The sequence below is a fragment of the Cucumis sativus genome, chromosome 3 (genome assembly GCF_000004075.3).
Source record: "Cucumis sativus cultivar 9930 chromosome 3, Cucumber_9930_V3, whole genome shotgun sequence".
NCBI lineage: Eukaryota > Viridiplantae > Streptophyta > Magnoliopsida > Cucurbitales > Cucurbitaceae > Cucumis > Cucumis sativus.
The window spans coordinates 22,534,021-22,554,682 of NC_026657.2; the positions used below are offsets into that span (position 1 = coordinate 22,534,021).

At 34.8% G+C, this 20,662-nt stretch overlaps 1 protein-coding gene across 1 annotated transcript; it reads left to right on the forward strand.

Annotated features, from left to right (window-relative positions):
• The first annotated feature begins 11,967 nt into the window (after positions 1-11,967).
• Positions 11,968-18,522, forward strand: LOC101208020. Its single transcript, XM_004149801.3, has 6 exons — positions 11,968-12,273; positions 13,131-14,861; positions 14,966-15,217; positions 16,998-17,078; positions 17,251-17,883; positions 18,209-18,522. Exons 2-6 carry the CDS (start codon positions 13,620-13,622, stop codon positions 18,260-18,262), a joined length of 2,262 nt encoding a protein of 753 aa, XP_004149849.1. The 5' UTR covers positions 11,968-12,273; positions 13,131-13,619; the 3' UTR covers positions 18,263-18,522.
• The last annotated feature ends 2,140 nt before the right edge of the window (positions 18,523-20,662 follow it).

The following is a 20,662-nucleotide window of genomic DNA, read 5'->3' on the forward strand; positions in this document are numbered from 1 at the left end:
TAGATAGTATTTTTATCATGTTTTTCCTTTTACGGATGGAAATAAATGTCGACCAAAGTGCACAAAATGTCAACCTAAGCTATGCCGATGCTTTTTTTTTTTTTTCATTTTGAGAGAAGTTTTTGCCGACGAAATCGAGTTTCGTCAACATAAGTAACTTTTTTCCGACATATATTCTTGCATTGATACCGATGAAAATGAACATTGTCAGCATAATACCTTTTTATCAACCAAAAATGTTGTGTTGGCCTATAAATTGTCTCGACGAAAATACACTTTTTGTCACATAACCGTTTTTCAAAATGCAATAAAAAAATATATGTTTTGCCAATTTCATTTTTTGTCGGTATAAGTGGTTTAGAGTCTTATATATAAATTGTAATCACTAAATAAGCAATTTTTTAAAAAAACAAATAAAATAAAAATAAGCTTTTATATAAAAAATAAAACTAATATTCAGTTCAATAATATAACATTAGTAGTATAAAACTAATATTTAGTTCAATAGTATATATACGTTTGAGGATTGTTAATTTTTCACAAATCTCACGTACAAAGAGAAAAGCTTCTCATTCCCTAGTCCAAAGTTTGTTGTTCTAACTTTTTATAAGTCTACTTCACTAAGAAAGTTTTTCATTCTCTTGATCAAAATATATCATAACCCAAAATAAGTGAGATGTGTTACACTAAAATAAGTAATCATCTCAAAATCTTTTTGCAATCTCCAAGAACTATTGTGAATTCATATATATATCTTGAAATATAAAACACACTAAAAGTGACAAAGTAGCAACAAAAATGACAAAGTGGCAACATATTAGGGGTGACTAAGTGGCAACATATTAGGTGTGTAAGTTTAACCTGAATAACCTGACAACCCAGACTACCTAACCCATACTATATGGGTTGGGTTGGTTTAAAATGTGAGTTGGTTTTTGTTAGGTTAAAAATTTTGGTTTTATCGGCTTGGGTTGGGTCCTGAGTTGGGGGTTGAATATAATACTGGGCTATCTCGATGCCACTGAGACTTGAGATCCAATAACTAAAGAAAAAATTATTTACTCCCAGGACATTTTGGGGTATCTTTAGGCAAGCTCGAGATTGAATGAATTAAAGACACAATTCTTTCATTCTGAGACATCTCGGTGCAACTAAGGCCCGAGATCATATATCAAATTTGAAAATTATCGTTTAAAAAAAATAAAACAATCCAACCCAACCAACTAAAAAATGTGGGTTGGGTTGAGAATATCCCCAACCCAACCCATTTACACCCCTACAACATATAGTGACAAAGCAACAAAGTAGCAGCAAGTGGCAAAGTATGAAAATAACAATAGGTGACAAAGTGAGAAACATTTTCTAAGTTCCATATAATGAACCACCACAAAATCTACAAATCTGTCCTAAGTTCCATATAATGAATCACCATTTCAAATTACAAAGAAGCAAGACAAATGCATATAAAGTGACAAAGTGAATTTCTCCAACCTAAATCGAACTAAAATTATTTCAAGAGTAAACCACGAATAGAAAAAACCTTACTTAAACATAAAGATGGATGCATTCATGGCGCACACAATTTGTAATGTAAAAAGGCCCTATTAGAACACTCATACACCCCCTCCACAAAAGCTACAAACATTTCCTAAATCCCACATAATGAACCACTCTTTGAAACTACAAAGAAGCTTGCCAAATGCATATAAAGTGGCAAAGTGAACTCCTCCTTCCTAAATTGAACTAAAATTCTTCCCAGAGTAAACCACACAAAAAAAGCCTTATTTAAATAATGAACCACCCTTTCAAAGTACAAAGAACCAAAACAAATGCATATAAAGTGACAAAGTGAACTCTTCATTCTTAAATCAAACTAAAATTCTTTCAAGAGTAAACCACGCATTAAAAAAAAAGTCATATTTAAACATAGAGATGGATGCATTCATAGTGCACAAACTTGGTAATGTAAAAAGACCATTAGAACACTCATATACCCTCTACCACCACAAAAGCTACAAATGTGTCCTAAGTTCCCTTTAGTGAATCATCCTTTCAAGAGTAATCCATGCATAAAAAAAAACCCTTATTCAAACATAGAGATGGATGCATATATTCATATTTAAACTGACTGTCATAACTGTAAGATAACCACACAACAAAAAGTTAATTTCCTAACTACACTAAAATGTTCATACTTGGCTACCATAATTGCAAGATAGTCATATAACAATGAAATTCTAACTCCATTAACCATAACTCAAAGTTGATATAACGTACCTAGTTATTTGAAAGTCCACCTTCTTGTCTTTGTTGCGTAGCAAACTGTTTCGTGATGTTAGTCAATTGATCTTGAAAACCCAAAATTATTGACATTGCTTCAACATGACATTTTTCTTCTTTAAGTTTTTCACCTCTACTTGAAGCTTTTCATACTTATCCCCAATATTTTTCTCAAACACATAGGTCGATGTACCACATGTTGCTACATTGGGGATTGGCTTCCATCCAAGACATTTAGTATGACCTGAACGTTTTTCCAAAATCCGTTGATAAATAATTGCCTCTGGGGTTAATTCAGATCTATCTTCTGATGATTTTCTCATATCCTCTTGTATTTCCAACTACTTTATAATGTTTTAAATGTTAAATATTATATACAAGGGGTAGTATAAGATTACGAACATACCATACAATATAACTTAGATATGTGCTTCTTTGGACGATTCGCTTACCGACCCATCCTTCTCTAAAGAGTGAGTTTTGTAAAACAACTTCACTTGGCCTACTTCTTCATCCTTATCAATTGTCTATAATTTAATAAGAAAAAAAGATTGTTCTTTAGATGCAATGATATTGAATAAAACGATAATGAGATTTTTTTCTATCATACCAAGGTTTGCAAGCTTCTCTCAATAGGGTAGATCCAACTATACGTAATCGGATCAATAATCGCTTCGTATGACAAGTGAACAACAAGATAAACTAACATAAAAAAACGTCAGTGGAAAACGTTTTTCAAACTTGCATAATATAAGTATAATATTATATTGCAATCGATCCAAGTCTATAACATATCACTTGTGCGCACAAATCACGAAAAAACTTACATAACTCCACAATAGGTGCGTAAACATATTTTCTTAAATTGACCCAAACACCAATAGGAACAAGTCATTGGAGTAGAGTATGTGAGTAACGAGTCTTCAATCCCCATAATTTTCCACTATTCACACTAACACACCATGATGTGTTTGAGACGAACCCATCAAAAAATTTAACTGAGTTCAAGAACTTACAAACAATTATCTTCTCACTTGCAGTGAAAGTATATGCAAAATATGGTTTTACAAACTTAGTTCCTTCTTTTCGTAAGTGTAAGTCCTTTCCTATATTCAAATCTTCAAGGTCCAAACGAGCATTTATTAAGTCTTTTGTTTTTTCATCAATATTCAACAAAAGTCCTTAAGCAAGTTATCGTATATATTTTTCTTTTCAATATGCATACATCCAGCTTATGTCATAACATTAGTTTAGACTAGTAAGGTAGCTAAAAAAATATACTTTTTTGGTCTAGTTAATGGTCCTTTTTCTTTTCTTGTCTCGTTTGGATGGATGCTTACTTAGTATTGAAAAGTTTAATGAGTTGACTTGTTCTAGGATCTCAACTCTATTCATCACAACGGGTGGAGGTCTACGTTCTAATTTACCATCATGTGCTTGCTCTTGTGATAACTGTGGTTAGATGGAAGGTAACGTTGATGACCCATGAAAGAGATTTTTTTCTCTTATTTTAAATGAAGATTTATCTTCTTTATAAGCGGGGCATGCTTGATAACCTTTGATACTCTATCCTGACAAGTTCCCGTAAGCAAGAAAGTCATTAATGGTCCACAACAAACATGTACATAATTGAAAGAACCTTGCTCATGCAATCATAATTGCACACACCATCATTCCACAACTTCTTCAACTCTTCAATCAACGGTTGTAAATACATGTTAATTTATTTTCAAATGAGCTTTGGTCCTGGTATAAGTAAAAACATGAAAAAATTGAATTTCTTCATGCATTTCCACGAGGGGAAATTATAAGGAATAAGCACAATGAGTAACATGGTGTATGCAGTACCCATATTTCCAAATGAATTAAATCTGTCTGAAGCTAAGGCTATTTGAACGATCTTTAGTCTGAAGCATATTAAAAAAACTTTCTATCAAAACATTTCCACCATATAGCATCAGCTGGATGTCACACAATTAGTTTCAACTTGTTTATTGTTATGCTATTGCATTTTAGAAGCAATATGTTTTGACGAAAACAATCGTTTCAACATTGGTATCAATGGAACATGTTGTAAAATCTTGTTTGGGATCTTTTTACCCTTTCCTTCTCTTATTTTGTTTCGAGACTCACCACACACTAGACAATTTTGACAATTAGAATATTTTTTCCAAAGTAAAACACAGTCATACTTGTAAGCATGAATAAAATCACGTCCTAGTTTTGAGTCACGTAGTTTTCTCTTAGTTTCATAAAATGATCTAGGTATACAGATATCAATTGGAAAAACATCTTTCAACAAATTTAGTAACATATCAAAGAATTTGCTACTCCAATTATTGAAAATTTTAACACGCATTAATTTCACCAAGAAGTTCAATAAGGAAAATTTGGTACAACTAGAATATAACAAATTACGCGCTTCATCCATCAGCTCTTAAAAAATGTTTGTAGTTACCTTTGTTCACTGTTGTCATGCATCTCATCTCCAAAGTCTTCTTCATCCTCATTATATGGACCTTCTCTTAACGGTTCTTGCAAATAATTCAAAAGGTTGAACAACTCATTGTCATCATTCTGAGCAGTAGGTTGTTCCCTTAATTCGTCATCTACTAATCCATCATCAACTAAAAGAGCTAAAGGAATCATGACTCTATCAATTGAGCTAAATTTGTTGGTTCTGCATGATAAATTCATTGACTATATGAAGGAGATACTCCATTAGCAAATAAATGTTGTTGTACTCAATCTAATGTTTGAGACATTGACCCAATTTAGAACAATGTCAAAAACCTCGAAAATTCACATCTAACTACTGGGTGGCCTCATTTTGATTAATATTAAAGTTCTTTGCCCATAAAGGCCGAAAAAAATGTGCCCGAGAGTCAGTTTTTATTTTCGTTCCAAAAACGTCGAAAAAAAGGTCAACGCTATAGCCTATGAAGAGAGGACCCAATTTAGAACGAAGTCAAAGGCCTCGAAAATTTACATCTAACTACTAGGTGGCCTCATTTTGAGTGATATTAAAGTTCTTTCCACATAAAGGCCGAACAAAATGTGCTCGAGAGTCAGTTTTTATTTTCGTCCCAAAAACGTCAAAAAAAAGGACCAACGCTATAGCCTACGAAGAGAGGACCCAATTTAGAACGATGTCAAAGGCCTAAAAAATTCACATCTAACTACTGGGTGGCCTCATTTTGAGTGATATTAAAGTTCTTTGCCTATAAAGACCGAAAAAAATGTGCCCGAGAGTCAATTTTTATTTTCGTCCCAAAAATGTATAAAAAAGGGCCAATGCTATAGCCTACGAAGAGAGGACACAATTTAGAACGATGTCAAAGGCCTCAAAAATTCACATCTAACTACCGGGTGGCCTCATTTTGAGTGATATTAAAGTTCTTTGCCCATAAAGGCCGAAAAAAATGTGCCCGATAGTCAATTTTTATTTTTCGTCCCAAAAACATCGAAAAAAGGGCTAACGTTATAGCCTACAAAGAGAGGACCCAATTTAGAACGATGTCAAAGGCCTCAAAAATTCACATTTAACTACTGGGTGACCTCATTTTGAGTGATATTAATGTTCTTAGCCCATAAAGGCTGAAAAAAATGTGTCCGAGAGTCGGTTTTTATTTTCGTCCCAAAAACGTCGAAAAAAGGGTCAACGCTATAGCCTACGAAGAGAGGACCCAATTTAGAACAATGTTAAAGGCCGCAAAAATTCACATCTAACTACTAGGTGACCTCATTTTGAGTGATATTAAAGTTCTTTGCCCACAAAGGTCGAAACAATTGTGCTCGAGAGTCAGTTTTTATTTTCGTCCCAAAAATGTCGAAAAAAGGGCCAATGTTATTGCCTACGAAGTGAGGACCCAATCTAGAACGATGTCAACGAAAATTCACCTCTACGGCCATCTCACATAGCCTTGGAAGCATAACCTCTTAATAGTTTGCCTTGGCCGCCTAGCTAACCTCTTAATTGCCTAGCCAAGCTTTCCTCGCGTGTAATCTTCCTCGCCTAGCCCACTCAAGTGACAACCTTCTTCGCCCAACTAACCTCTCAAGCTTACCGTCAAGCCTCAACTTCAATTGCATGGCCTTCTTTGTGTTGTCTTGTCGCCCAACAACAAGTCTCAAATGCCTAGCTAACCTCCAATGCCTTCTCACCTAGTCATCCAAACGCCTAAGCATCACGTTTAGAGGTTATTTACCATAGTGTTGGTCGACTAGTCCATGTCTAAACTCCTAAGCTTAGAGGCTCTCAAACCTCTTCTTGCCGCCCATTGACACCTTTTTAAAGGTTCTTTAGCCTTATTTTGCCACCCACATAACCTTCAAACACCCAAAAGCCATACTTTTGACACTTAGCCAATTTTTCCAATTTTTCTCTTTTCCTCAAGTTTATACCTAAATTCCATGTATTTTTACCTTCTTTTTCCATAAATTTCATTTTCTATTGTCCTTGACTAAGCTTAACAAATTTCAAAGGTTAAAGAAATTTTGGGTTTCACAATACATATTTATGCCTTAAAGGAGGGGGATAACTTCCCATCGACTGTCCCCTTTTGGGACGAAGGGGTAAATACTGTCTGTGACTATGGACGATTGTCTTAAAAAAAAAGACATGCAAAAGTTTTCAATGTTTTCATTGTTTCATGTTACGAAATGATTGTTCACTAATAAATGTATTTAAGCTTCAAATTTACATTAAAATTGTTTATGAAAACCTATTTTCTAAAATAGTTGCTCACTAAGTCTTCGACTTTCCCTTTAAAAAATGTTTTCCCTCTTTTTAGGTATAGATTGTGGAATTTTTGTGTGCTAAACTTACTGCTGCCAGGCCAACTTAGTTTTTAACCATAAAATGGAAATTGTTTGCTAAAACATTACTATATTTACTCAAGAGTTTATACTTTCATATTTGATATATTTTACTTAGTATTTAGAAAAGGAAATGAATTTCAATTGGGTTATACTATGATTTCTAAAGTATTTTTACGTTTAAAGACTTTCGTTGGGAAATGTTTTAATGTTTCATGTATTCATGTCAAGTGTCAGTTGAAGTTGTTTCGGAGGTGAACGACTTCGACTAACATCATGTTGCATTTCAAGTCAAGTAAGCAGGTGTCCAAGATGGGGGGTGACAATGCATCTATGGCTAGGTACTATCATATGTGTGGCAAGATGTGAGGCGATAAGGTTTAGTTGAAGGCCTTACGAGTTAAGGTTGAACTTCATCCAACTGAGGGATATTTAGATGTTTTTTTATTAGTGCTCATTGAAGTGGATTCTAGATGTCTAGACGTACATGAGTTTTAAAATTTGTACGCAGGAGGTGTCTTACGGAAACTTTAAGGAGGAAGTTCTCCCCTTCACTCCTAAGTTTTGGTTAATTCCAATTTCAAAAACTCTCTAAATGGGTGTAGTTTAAAGAATTAGGCTTATGGACAAAGAGGATGTGAGGACGACTTTCAACCATTGAAAAGAAGCCTTGAAAGTCATTTCTTGAAGGAGTTAGAGCAATGTTAATTATTCAGAGGCTACAAAGCTCATCGCTTCAAATTTAGAGCTAAAATTCTGAGGACATATAGGTAAGAGGATAAGAAATAAGTTTGTAGAAGGAAATGTTTTTTATTTGAATTCCTGATTTTAAGTTATGAATTTTAAAGCCAAGTCTTGTTTTTTGAAGGGAATCTTATGATTCAGGCCATGAGTGTCAAGGCGGGGCGTTAAAGCTGAGCAATAAGACTAGGAAATTTGGGCTTGTGTCATGGACATCTAAGAGATAGTGTCGTGTGACAAGATGTTTGTGTGTGCTAAGCGTTTTGGCAAGGTAGGGTAAGTGTTGGGTGCAAGGTTGAACATGGGGAACACACTTGTGAGATTACCTAATGTTGCCCAAGGCCATGCCATGACATGCCTATATGTGTGCACGACATGCCCATGGTTTAAAACTATATTTTGGGGACACTATCGAAGCAACCAAGTGTAAAAATGCAAGTTTAGGGATTTCTTGATGTTTTCTTGATATTTTCTGAGTATAAGAAGATTTATATGGAATATTAATTCCTTTGTTTAATACCAAGAAGAAGAAAGAGAAATTTCTTGAGCTAAGAAGTTGGATTTCAAGTTGTGAGTGACAAAATGAATATCAATGTTTATTCTTAAACATTAGTTTAAAGCTAAATATTTCTAAGCATGCTTTGAGAATTCTAAGAATGATATTCTTTACTAATTTAGTACATAATTTGCAAAGCTTGAGTTGAAGTATAAGTTCAAAAGCATGAGTTTTTGTTAAACATGTTTTATAAACTATTTCTCTGAAACCCAAAATTTCTTAAACCTTTGGAACTTCTTAAGATTAGTCAAGAACAAGAGAAAATAAAATATATAGGAAAAGGAAGTAAAAATACTTGGGAAAAGTTAAGAGTTTAAGGTATAGGTTTAACAAAAAGAGAAAGGTTGAAATTTTGGCTAAGTGTCAAGGAAAGGCAAGTTAGGTGTTTAGAGGTTATGTAGGCGAAAAAATGAACCAAATAACCTCTAAATGAGTGTCGATGGGCGACAAGATGAAGGTTGATAAGCTCTTAGTATAAGCATTCGACAAAATTTGGCGTTTTGGTTTAAGGACTAGGCGGTCAAATTAAAGAAATAACATCCAAAGACAAGGCTAGGCGTGGAACATGCTAGGCGAGATAACCTCCAAAGAGGTTCTCTATGCATTAGGGTTGAGGCTTGGCAGCAAGTTTGAGATGTCAAACCGCTTTTGATGAGTTAAAGAAGACAATGATAAGGGGCCCTTTCCTCTGATTGGTTAACGTGTCTAAGCGATTTATAGTTAAGACTGACGAGTCAGACTTTGTCCTTGAGGGCGTCCTTACTCAAGAGAGCCACTTAATAGCTTACGAAAGTCGTAAGCTTAACAGTGCTGGAGGAGGTATACTATCTATGAGAAGGAAATGCTTGTAGTGGTCCATTGTTTGACAGCTTGGAGGCAATATTTATTGGGATCACCATCCGTAGTGAAATCCGACAACACTGTCATCTGTCACTTCTTCAGACACCCTAAGTTGACCTCTAAGCAAGCGAGGTGACAAGAATTTTTGGCTGAATTCGACTTCAAGTTCAAACACAAGAAATGAACTAATAATCAAGTTGCTGATGCTCTTAGTCGTAAAAGCCAGCATACGACCCTATGTATGCTAGTTCCCATTCTTAATAGCAAGGTTGATGCATCGATGCACAATATCATTAGAAAATTCATTCAGAAGGATCCCTCAATCCAAGCTATTATCGCTCTAGCCAAAGTCAGTAAAACAAGACAGTTTTGGATCGAAGAAGACTTAGTATTTACTAGAGGAAAACAATTGTATGTTCTGAGAGCAAGTGATTTGAGGAAGATATTACTGCATGAATGTCATGACACACTGTGGGTAGGTCATCCTGGGTGGCAACAAACATATGCATTATTGAAGAAATGTTACTTCTGGCCTAACATGGCAAGACAATGTTATGCAATATATGAAGACATGCCTCATTTGTCAATAAGATAAGGTCTCAAAAGTGAAAGTTGTTGGGCTTCTCTAACTCTTGTAGGTTCCGACTAGACTGTGGAAGAGTGTCTCCATGGATTTCATTACACATCTTCCAAAGGTGGGCTACTTCAAGGCCATTTTGGTTAACATCAATCGGTTCTTGAAATATGTCACCTTCATCCCCACTACCAAACTATGTTTTATTGAGTTGACAGCACACTTGTTCTTTAAACATGTCGTGAAGTTATAGGGAGTTTCGTCAAGCATCATGAGTGATAGGGATGGTAGATTCATTGGTACCTTCTGGTCTGAGTTATTTGCCTTTTTGGAGACAAGCGTGAATATATCCTCAAGCTACCACCCTCAAACTAATGGCCAAACTTAATATTCAATTGTATGCTTGAGGAATATTTGCGGCATTTTTTTGATACGAGATAAAAGAATTGGATCCAGTTGTTGGATGTGGCTTAATTTTATTTTAACCCGCAAACCAGTTCATCAATGGGAAAAAGTCCCTTCGAAATCGTGAGTGAAAGACAACCTTTACTATCTCATATTGTTGATCATCCTTATATTGGAAAAAATCAACAAGCTCATAACTTCTGGAAAGAGTGGAAGAAAACTATAGACATTGCTCGAACCTACTTATAGAAAGACTCAAAGTGTATGAAAAGTGGGATGATAAAAGTGGCATCCTCTCGAGTTTCGAGTTGAAGACAAAGTCGTCATAAAGCTGAAGGTATAGAAAAACCCGATTTGGAGGGCATAAAGACCAGCGCCTCGTTAGAAAATACAAGGGACTTGTGGAAGTTCTAAAGAGAATTGGAAATGCATCTTATAGGGTGGGGTTGTCTCCATGGATGGAAATCCATCCAGTAATTCATGTGAGCAATTTGAAACCCTACCATCAAGATCACAACGACAAGCAGCACAACAATAATGTATGACCATCTATTGATCTGAAGTAGAAAGAAGATAGAGAAGTGGAAGAAATCCTTACTTTGAGAGTAAGGAAGGGTAGAAGACGACTCACGAGGAGAATACCTGAATTCCTAGTAAAGTGGAAGAATCTCTCAGTGGAAGAAATAAGCGTTGGGAACGTGTCGAAGACCTTGAAGTGTGGGAGTAGAAGATCGAATAATTCTAGCTTCCCTAGTCGATAGGGACGTCAGCTGTTTAAGTGAGGAAGAATGTCACAAGCATGCTTGTCCGGGACGTTGTTTACCTGCATGCCCAAATACCCCAAATCACTTTGTCTTTATGTTATGTACTTAGTTTAGTCTATTCTTTTCCTTTTTATCACCAACATAAGGTGTGACATTTCAACATTTTCATATGCAAGTCTGTCAAAGCTAAAAATGTTCAAAATGTACTATAGGGGAAACATAGTAGTTGAATCTCCGACCAAGCCTTGTCGCACTTTTTGCAAGTCTTTAATGCTCTCTTTTATGGTATTTTTAATGAATTTCTTTCTCTCTTACGTCTTATAAAACAATTGTCTCAAGAATGTGAAGGGAGGCTACATCATACTGCGAGTTTGTACGCGATTTTTAGATTTTGATCGACTGACTTGTTGACTGAGTAGAACAAGTGTCACACAATCGTTCATCCCGTGTTTGAAAGATACATTGACATTGCAATGCTACACAATATGTTGCCTTTAGGAATAATTTCATCATTTTCTTTCATTTTTTAACCCTTAAATGCTCAATTAACTTCTTAGAAGCTCCAAATTAACCTCAAATCATCCATAATTCTCTAAAATGCACATGGTGCTCAAATTTTTACAAATATAGATGTTTAAACACATTGATTTAGATTAATAGCTTATTTAGAGAGTTATTAATCATCTCTTTATATGTCTATTCCATGCCCTAAATATAAAAATTTCTTTATTGAAGTTCATCTCTCAACGTCACGTTGACAAATTAAAATTATTATAACATATTTTTTAAAAAAAGAATAACTATAGAAAGAGTATTGAAAGTACAATCAAACAAATTCAAATTTCAAGTAAAGTGGAACAAAACTTAAAAGCATTTTAATCAAAATGAAATTGAAATTAGAAGAATGAAAGAAAAAAAAGGTGAGAAATGGGATTTTGGAATTAAGAAATGGCGGTGAGAAAGGATGGAATTGGATGGGGGCGATGATGGTGATGAGATGAGGATGATGGTGTAATTTTGGGATTACAAACAATAAACATAAACCCATTTTTTTTGCCCTTCAATTCCCATTTCCCATTATCCCCATTTCAATTTTCATCTTTCTTCTTCTTCCATTTCTCTCTCTTTCTGCAGACCAACCAAAAGGAGAAAAAACCACCCTCTTCCCTTCCCTTTTTCCTCTTTCATTTCTTCTCTATTTTTTTCTCTTAATCCTTTGATTATTCCGATTCTCGATCTGCTGCTCTTCACTTTTTGTTCCGAAATGGTCGATTCTTTCACCCGACGGCTTATTGGTGCGTCCTTTTAATCAGGGTGTTTTTTCTTTTTCAAATTTTCACCCACTCAAACGTAAACCCTTTGTTTATCTGTTAATGATTTTTGGTGATCGAGCTTCCATTAACTCTCTTTTCTTTCTTTGTTTGCTCATTTCTGTGTGCTGCTGGAGGAGCTGTGGTTTTATACTTTTGTTTTTAGTTTAATGGAAATCTCTTTCATACTTTCTGTTTTTCGTTTTTTTTTTTCCTTCTTAAACACTGAACAAACAAACAAATTGGAAGTGGAATATAGAGATAACATATCAATGAAGGATTAAGAACTCCAGTTGCTTCCTATGAATGGTAACCCACGTCAAAATGTAATACATTTTCGTTGAATGGGTTATGGGTATCGTACAAGCAACTTCTCCTTTTCTGACTCATCTTCCTGTTTGACGTTTTGGAAGTTGGATTCTGCCTTTTGGGTTTGTGTTTTATTTTTGAGATGGACAATCTCATGTAGATCTTTACTAAATAAATGGTTTGTTTTCTTGCATTGGAGGTGTTGTGAATTTGAAGAATCTCTACTCTTGTCTCTTTGCTGTATCTCCCTTGTTTCTTCCATTGTGTTTATCTATGAAGGATTCTGCATTCTGTCCACATTCATCCATTTGGGTTGTTTGGAAGTTGCAACTCCAGTCGATCATATGATCATGAATAACAAAGGCCATCAATGATCATACTATAATTTATAACCATTAATCATATCGAAGAAGTTGTGCTGCTTTATAAAATTTTAATGGAATTGAATCCATACCATGCATTCAGAAATGCAAGGGTAAAGTGAATTTAATAGATTTTGCAATGGGACTAATCATTGTTCAAATTATTTTCAGGGGTGTTCACTTGTTCATTTGGCGATGACAAATCATATGTCTTTGGTTGTTCCTTTGAATGGATGTCGGAAGAAGCTCGTTTTTCATGAACTTCGGATATCCTACATCTGCTTGATTCCCCTCATGACAAACTCCATGGAAATGGAAGAGGGTATCGCTAAATCATGGTTACATTTGGAAGACACATAGCATTGGCTTATATTTAGATTTGGGAATTGCAATCATTTTATTTTTCTTTTTTCATCAGAGTACAAATAAGCATAGGTAGTTAAGCATTTAAAACCACAGTGCTTTAAGGTAGATGATTGTCCATTAGAAACCTCAGTAGAGAGGCAGGCATCTTATATTCAACAGCATCAGAGGGAAACTCAAGGCTCTCTCAAATCACTCCAAGGGAGAAAATTATATATGTAAAAAAAAAGAGAGAGAGAAGGAACCTGAGAGAAATCCTATTTGAAATTTACTGATTAGTCTCTAGTAAAAACGATCATGGGGTTGCCGCAAGTTCCCATCAGTGGAACAAACGAGGAGGTACCAGCAGGCTCATTGAGCATGTTTCTGCAGAGCCCTCCACGTTTTAATGATGTGAGTTCCTGCAATTTGGCTGGAGTCTGCAATGGAGGCTTAAGTAGGTGTGCTGGTAGTTCAACATACTCTTCCTCTGGAGATTCTGAGAGAAACTTCTATATGGAGCTTCCTAATTTTTGTGAAAACTTGGCTAGGGTTGGTGGGGGATTGGAAAATGCTTCCGATTATCAGGGTCCCAAAATTGGCTCTATGGAGGATGGTGGCTGGTTTAAGTTCAAATGTGGACGAGAGAACCATAAGCCTGTTTCTAGGATAGTGGGATTTGTGTCAGGGGAAACTAGTTCTAGAAATGATGAAAACATAGTTGATATTAGGCTCAATGAATCTGAATCCAGTGGTTCAGCAGTCAGAAAGCGGCTGTTATCTCCACTGAGTAGCATGCTTTTTCCAGACCAGTTTAAGGGTGATCTTTTGGACATTGGTGGCAGAAAAACTGATAACTCTATATCTGAAAATTTAAGAATTTCTGCACCCCATGATTTTAAGAAAGCCCATGTTGGAAGCAAACATGATTTTACTTTGGGAAGTCAATCTCTAGCAGGTTTATTGGAACAGAAACAAATGCTGTATGATGACAGTGATGTTGTGAAATCAATTGTTTTGAGCGATAGTCCTCTGCTAGAAAACAAGAAATCCATTAGTCAGGATGAGATTTTGTCTTGTCCAGGACATGATCAACTCAGTAAGCTGAGTCGAGTAAGAACTCATGTGGATTCTGAAAGTCTATCCCCTGAGTCGGTGTCTGTGGTTCCACTTTCTCTGTCACCTCTTGGTCCAAAGATTTCTGAGAGAATGAAAAATGCTGGAAGATGCAGAAACATCAAGAAAGAGAATGTTGGTTATCATTCATTTCTTGGTGATATTGAAAAAACAATTGGTGGTTCAGACTCACATATTTTATTTGCCTCTGATGAAGAGGAAATCAAATCATTTGAAGATGTTATTTTGGATAAAGAGTTTCGGCCGTCCTCCCTGGAAAGTTCGAAGAGCGCACGCTGGATTATGTCTCAGGATTCAGTCCCTACTTCTCAGAGCATGCGCTTTGTTAGAAGTTTGAGTGGACTTCCCGTTAGGAGATCGTTGGTTGGTTCTTTTGAGGAGTCATTATTATCCGGTCGGTTCTTATCTGGCAAACTATGTCAGGTCAGTATCTTGTGGCATAATGCCAGTCCTGAATTGATATATAAGGATTTACTCTACCATGTTCCTCTGAGTTAATCACTTGTTACTTATGTGTTTATGTACAGAAAATTGATGGTTTTCTGGCTGTACTAAGCATAACTGGTGGGAACTTCTCACCACAGTCGCAGAAGCTGCCCTTTTCAGTAGCAAGTGTGGATGGAGATCGCTACTTGCTATATTATGCATCCATTGATCTTGCAAAAAATTCCTTACTAAACAAGTATAGAGCTCAGAAATCCAAACAAGTTTCAAATACTGACGAGTCGCAATTGGTGAAGAGCCGCCTTCGGGTTCCTATGAAGGGGCGTATACAACTGGTGGGTTGCTTGGTCTCTTTTGATGTGACTTCTATATTTCTGACTTGTGAGTATTAGTTATGTATGAGAAGGATTTGTATTATATGATTGCATGGAGCAGCTTTTATTTTACCTTTTGTCTTCCATTTCAGGGGATGTCTTTATGTACCTTAGCTATTTTAAGTGATTCGTTCATTTTAAGGAACCACAGTTTAAGGACTACAACTAATTAGGACAACCATTTATGTGTTGAACAATTATTTTCTTGTTTTCAGTTATTTGTGATGTTAATGATTATTAGTTTCAGCTTTCCTCTCCCTTGGGGTACCCACTTTTAAACATTTGAGTTAGAGATGATCAAGTTCAAACCTTTGGGTGAGCTTAATACTATGTTTTTGGGTCTAGGCTGTGGGATGGGTGTGGGTGCCTAGGGTATCGAGGAGTAGAGGTTCATAAAAAAGATAAAAGTTTTATTAGCTCTTGATGTGGGGGCTTTCCCATTATGTTAAATTTTGAAGGTTACTTGTGTAATATACTTTTAAATATGGAGAGTTTTACCGTGGGTTAACTTAGTTGAAGATTTGAATTATTTCAGTGTCTAGAATAACCTTTAATCTGAAAATTAACTATTTATCTACATTTGTAATATGTTTGTGTGTATGAATATATGCTTTTTCCATGTATTTCTTGTTAGATCAGTTTTTTGCTTATATTTCCTTCCCTGGCCTGCACGACATCTAATTTGTTACTTTATCACCTAAATGTGTAGTTTGCCAACATCTGAGTTAACAACATAAAATCATTGCATTATCTTATCAAGGATTGCTGTCATTCTTCCTGTGTTTTGTAGTGAGTGATGCTTCGGGTGTATATGTTTTTGTTATGAAAAGCAATCAATAAGTGTTTTCATTGGTTTAGATTTTTATTAGTGTTTTACTTTAAATGTGTTATTTGATGTGTTTTTATCTTGATATGTAGAAACTGAGCATGTAAGCGAATTTAAAAGAATTGAAATTTTATGGAAGAAATAGCCGTTATCCCAAGGCATGAAAAAAAATCTAAAAAGACCTTAAAAGGGTGTGCTAGTGGCACCTCAATGCTAGGCCCGACGCCGTGGTGCTGCTTGTTGTGCAACCTCGATGGCTTGGCGCCAGGCCTAGTGTTGTGGCAGCACTTGCTCACCCTTCTCTCTTTTTAGCCTCTTTTCATGTCTTAGAATCATTTTGTCCTTCCAGGCTATTTTCTTCAATGAAACTCCAAATTTCTTTTAATTTCACTCAAATACTCGATTCCTACATATTGATATAAAACCGCATCAAAGAACACATTTAACATACAAAAACCGCAGTCAAAGAAAAAACTTTTTGAGTGCTCTTTAGGTTACATCAGGATTTACTTAGCACTGTAGGGAAGAGGATGAAATAAGTTTGCACTGGAGTGCATGTCTGTTGAGATACTAATCGAAAATCGCATGTTTGCATGGGTTGATTGAAATTTAAAACTTTAAAAGTGATGTTAGGAGGGCCCATCCTCCAAGTTGAGTTTATTAGGAGAAACTAGATCTGCTATCTTTGAAAATTGTCTCATTTTTCCATTGCGGGTTTTGGCCAGTCTAATAACTTTTAGTTGATCATTTCTCTTTACTCTGTGCTTGATTGATCTTGTGTTTGAATTTAATGCATTGTTGTGCTGGTTGGCCTGGTTTGGCACATTATGCATTCTATATGTAACTTGTATGCATATGAGCATATGTGATGAATTATCTAGTATTTATTTGTTTGATGTGTTTTCTTTTCCACAGGTTCTCAGCAATCCTGAGAAGACTCCCTTGCACACTTTTCTCTGCAATTATGATTTGAGCGACATGCCAGCTGGCACTAAGGTGGTGGATATTATTACTTTGATGCTACTTCTAATTTCTATTTATCATATTAAAGCTTTGTAATGTTGTATTGGACTGACTTTTAGATGAACATGTACTAAGTATCTTTTTTCTTTTTGTAAGACTATCCTAATTCTGTGTTTTTTTTTTTTTTTTGTATTCCGAAAACTAGACATTCTTGCGCCAGAAGGCTACTATAGGTTCATCTGTTGCAGCTTCTATGCAATCGAGAGAAGGGAAGGTTGACCACAACAATAAAATGGCAGATAATGTGATATTAGCCTCCCAAAGAGGTGAGGATAAAGTGGTTAGCAAGAACATAATGGAGACCAATGGGATTAATACTGGACACAAATGGGAGAGTTTGAAAAATGGGAATGAAAACAGAAGAAGGGAAAGCTCTGATATGGTTGATTTCATTGATAATGGGGATGGATCAGAGCAAATCTTCGATAACCAAAAACCAGATTCTGCTTCTGTAGGTGTTGAGAATCAGTACGAGAGGAGGCCTGATCAGAAGGATGGTTGTTGGGTTGAGAACTTTTGTGCAACTGACAAGAAACTGTTGCACGTCTGTTCAAAGGTCAATGAGAATACTGCAGGCGCTCTCCGATACGCTCTGCACCTCCGTTTCCTATGTCCCTTTCCAAAAAAATCTTCTAGGTCGTCTCGGAAATCTAAATCAGATTCTCTCTCTGCTCAAAACAAGCCTCACCTGGATATAGATGGCGAAAGAAAATTCTATCTATACAACGACATGAGGGTTGTCTTTCCCCAACGCCATTCAGATTCTGATGAGGGCAAGGTAATTGTAGTCTTCTAATTATAAACTTGACACTCAGAAAGTCGTATTTATTTCTCTCCATTTATCCACTGTCGTCTTGCACCTCCACACACACATAGATTCGACTTAATTGGCAAGTTTGAAGGTCACTCATTACATGTGATTGGCGAAAACAATTCATTAGTTAGTATAGTTCAAGCTAGTTCTAACTTCTAATGTTAACTGCTTGATTGGTTTGGTAAGCTGCTGCTTGTTATGCTACTTTGTTTGGTGTGTTGATGACTTGAATATGGCCTCTAATAAGTTGCTTGTACATTTTGTTTTGTTCTATATCGTGTAATGACAGTTGAAAGTAGAATACCATTTTCCAGAAGATCCCAGATACTTCAGCATCAGCTGACATGGCCTCTTCCCAATTATCAAGCCAAAGCAAAGATTGTTCTTTTCTAACATATATCAAATGGTGTACATATTGAACTTGGTGTTTTCTGCCATTTCCATCCTAAAATGGCTTAACCCAATTCCCATTATCTTCCCCTGTATATAATGTCTTCCATATTGAACCAAAGTGTTTACCTCTCACTTGTTCTGCCATTGTTCCAAGCAGACAACTTCAACTGAAAAAAAAAAAGGTAAAAATAATGAAAATCTTTTATGTCATGACTTTCTTTTTCTTTGTAGGTTCATTTTAAAAATGCTCTTTTTATAATTTAGAATCTACCAAACTGATTTTTGAATACTTTTGGGGATGTATTTTTTAATGGAAAGGGATTTTAAAATTATATATAAAAAAAACGTGTAATTTTGAGATTGTTTTCAAAGAAAATTTTATTTATTGATCAATGGCCCTAGTCTCCATAAGAACAAATCATTATTTAATATTGTGGCTTTTTAATGGTACGAATTTAAAAACTTCTAATTTGGAGGCGTGAAAGTAAATTGTTATATGGTGAAGCCTAGGAAAGTATATTAGTGTAATGATGGTTATTATCGTTAGCGTACGATTATTATTATTAATTGTTCAAAATGCAATAATTAACTATTAAATTGGTGTATTAATAATTTACTAGCATTCACTCAAAATTCTTTTATCAATACTATATGGATAGTTATTAAATTTCATTACGACTATATTACAAGTATATTCTTAATGATATATTAAGTATAGTTATGATTTTTGCAATTTATATGTGTGTTTGATCAAATAAATACTAATTATATCTATCAATTTGTATGGTCTTGGACTAAATAATGATTTTTCTTTAGAGTTGGACTACTTGATCCATCCACTTACTTATATTATAACAATATTAATCACACAATTCTAATTATATGTTTGATGATCAAGAATATTTGAGATTTTTTGCGTATATAAGTTTGTTATATGTTTCATGATCAAGGATATTTGAGATTTGTTGTGTATATAAGTTTGAGATTTTTTGCGTATTTAAGTTTGTTCAATACGTTAATATCGGACAAATTTACCGATACTTATTTTTTCAATGATTAAGGATTTGTACGTATAGGACAAATTTACCGATACTTAATTTTTCAATTCAATTCAATTCACTTTTACTTCTCTATCATTCCTATTTATAAATCAAATATGTAATACGAGTGGATACTTCATTTTATTAATATGAGGAGAATCATAAATTATTCTAATTGATAATATTAATCTAGATAGATCTGGTGGCACTTCACTCCAAAATTTTTATGATTAAATCAATATGGCTTGAGCAAAGAGAGGACATCTCCATTGGGGAAAAGAACATAAAAATTCTATATGATACATTATAACTTTAAAAAATCAAGAAAATGATAGTCATCGGTTTGGGAGCGCCGTGGGGAACGTTGAAAACCATCTTATTGGAAGCAATTTGAGAGTGAGGGCAATCAAATTGATTGTTTGGAGATAAATTTGTATGTGAATGTGATTTAGATTTAGATTAAATTAAATATCTACATTTAATTTAGTAATTAATTAATTGAGAAATTAATTAATAGTTTAGTTCAACTTTATTTAATTAAATTAAAACTATAAGTTGTGTGAGAGAATTCATTTAAATATGGTTTTATTAGTTATTAATTTAATTAATTATTATTATTATTAATTTAATTTATGAAATTAGTAGGAAATGCAGGTAGTTTTCTCCCATTTTCATTTTCTCTCCAACTTTAGGAAGAAGTGGGAGTTATAGAGACGATAGAACGATTGAGAATTTGACCAATCTCATACTCTGCCCAGTGTATTCTCTCTCAAAAGAAATTCTCCCTAAAAAATTTTCATTCCAATTTTGATTTCCACCAACCAAAATCTTGCTCGGACACTAGGGAGGTTTCTGGGTAGTGTCCCAAATTTGATGATAGGCAGATCGAGAGTCGTAAAAGAACATAAGTCTTTTTCTTCTTTTGTATTTTTTTTTTCTCTAACTTTGTTTGAAGCATGTTTAGCCTTTATACTAATTTAGATTTATTTATGTTTTTTTCCAATGCACTGGTATTTTTAAATCTCAATTAAATTGAATAAGGTCTTTGTTAAATCTTTCCTTGCGTAGGGCTTCATCCCTTAAATCCAAACCTCATGTCGCTCTATGACATGCTATATATTTTCTCTTCATTTCTTAAAATGTTGCTATATTTGCAATTTTTTTTGTAAATATTGCTATATATGCTAATATTCTTGTAACTAATTGAGGTTGCTATGGGAATGTTTTTCCTCTTATGATATGCTAACATTTTGGATCTAATTTCTATGTTTCCTCTCTCCATTGACAAATCATTATTAGTTTTTTCAAGT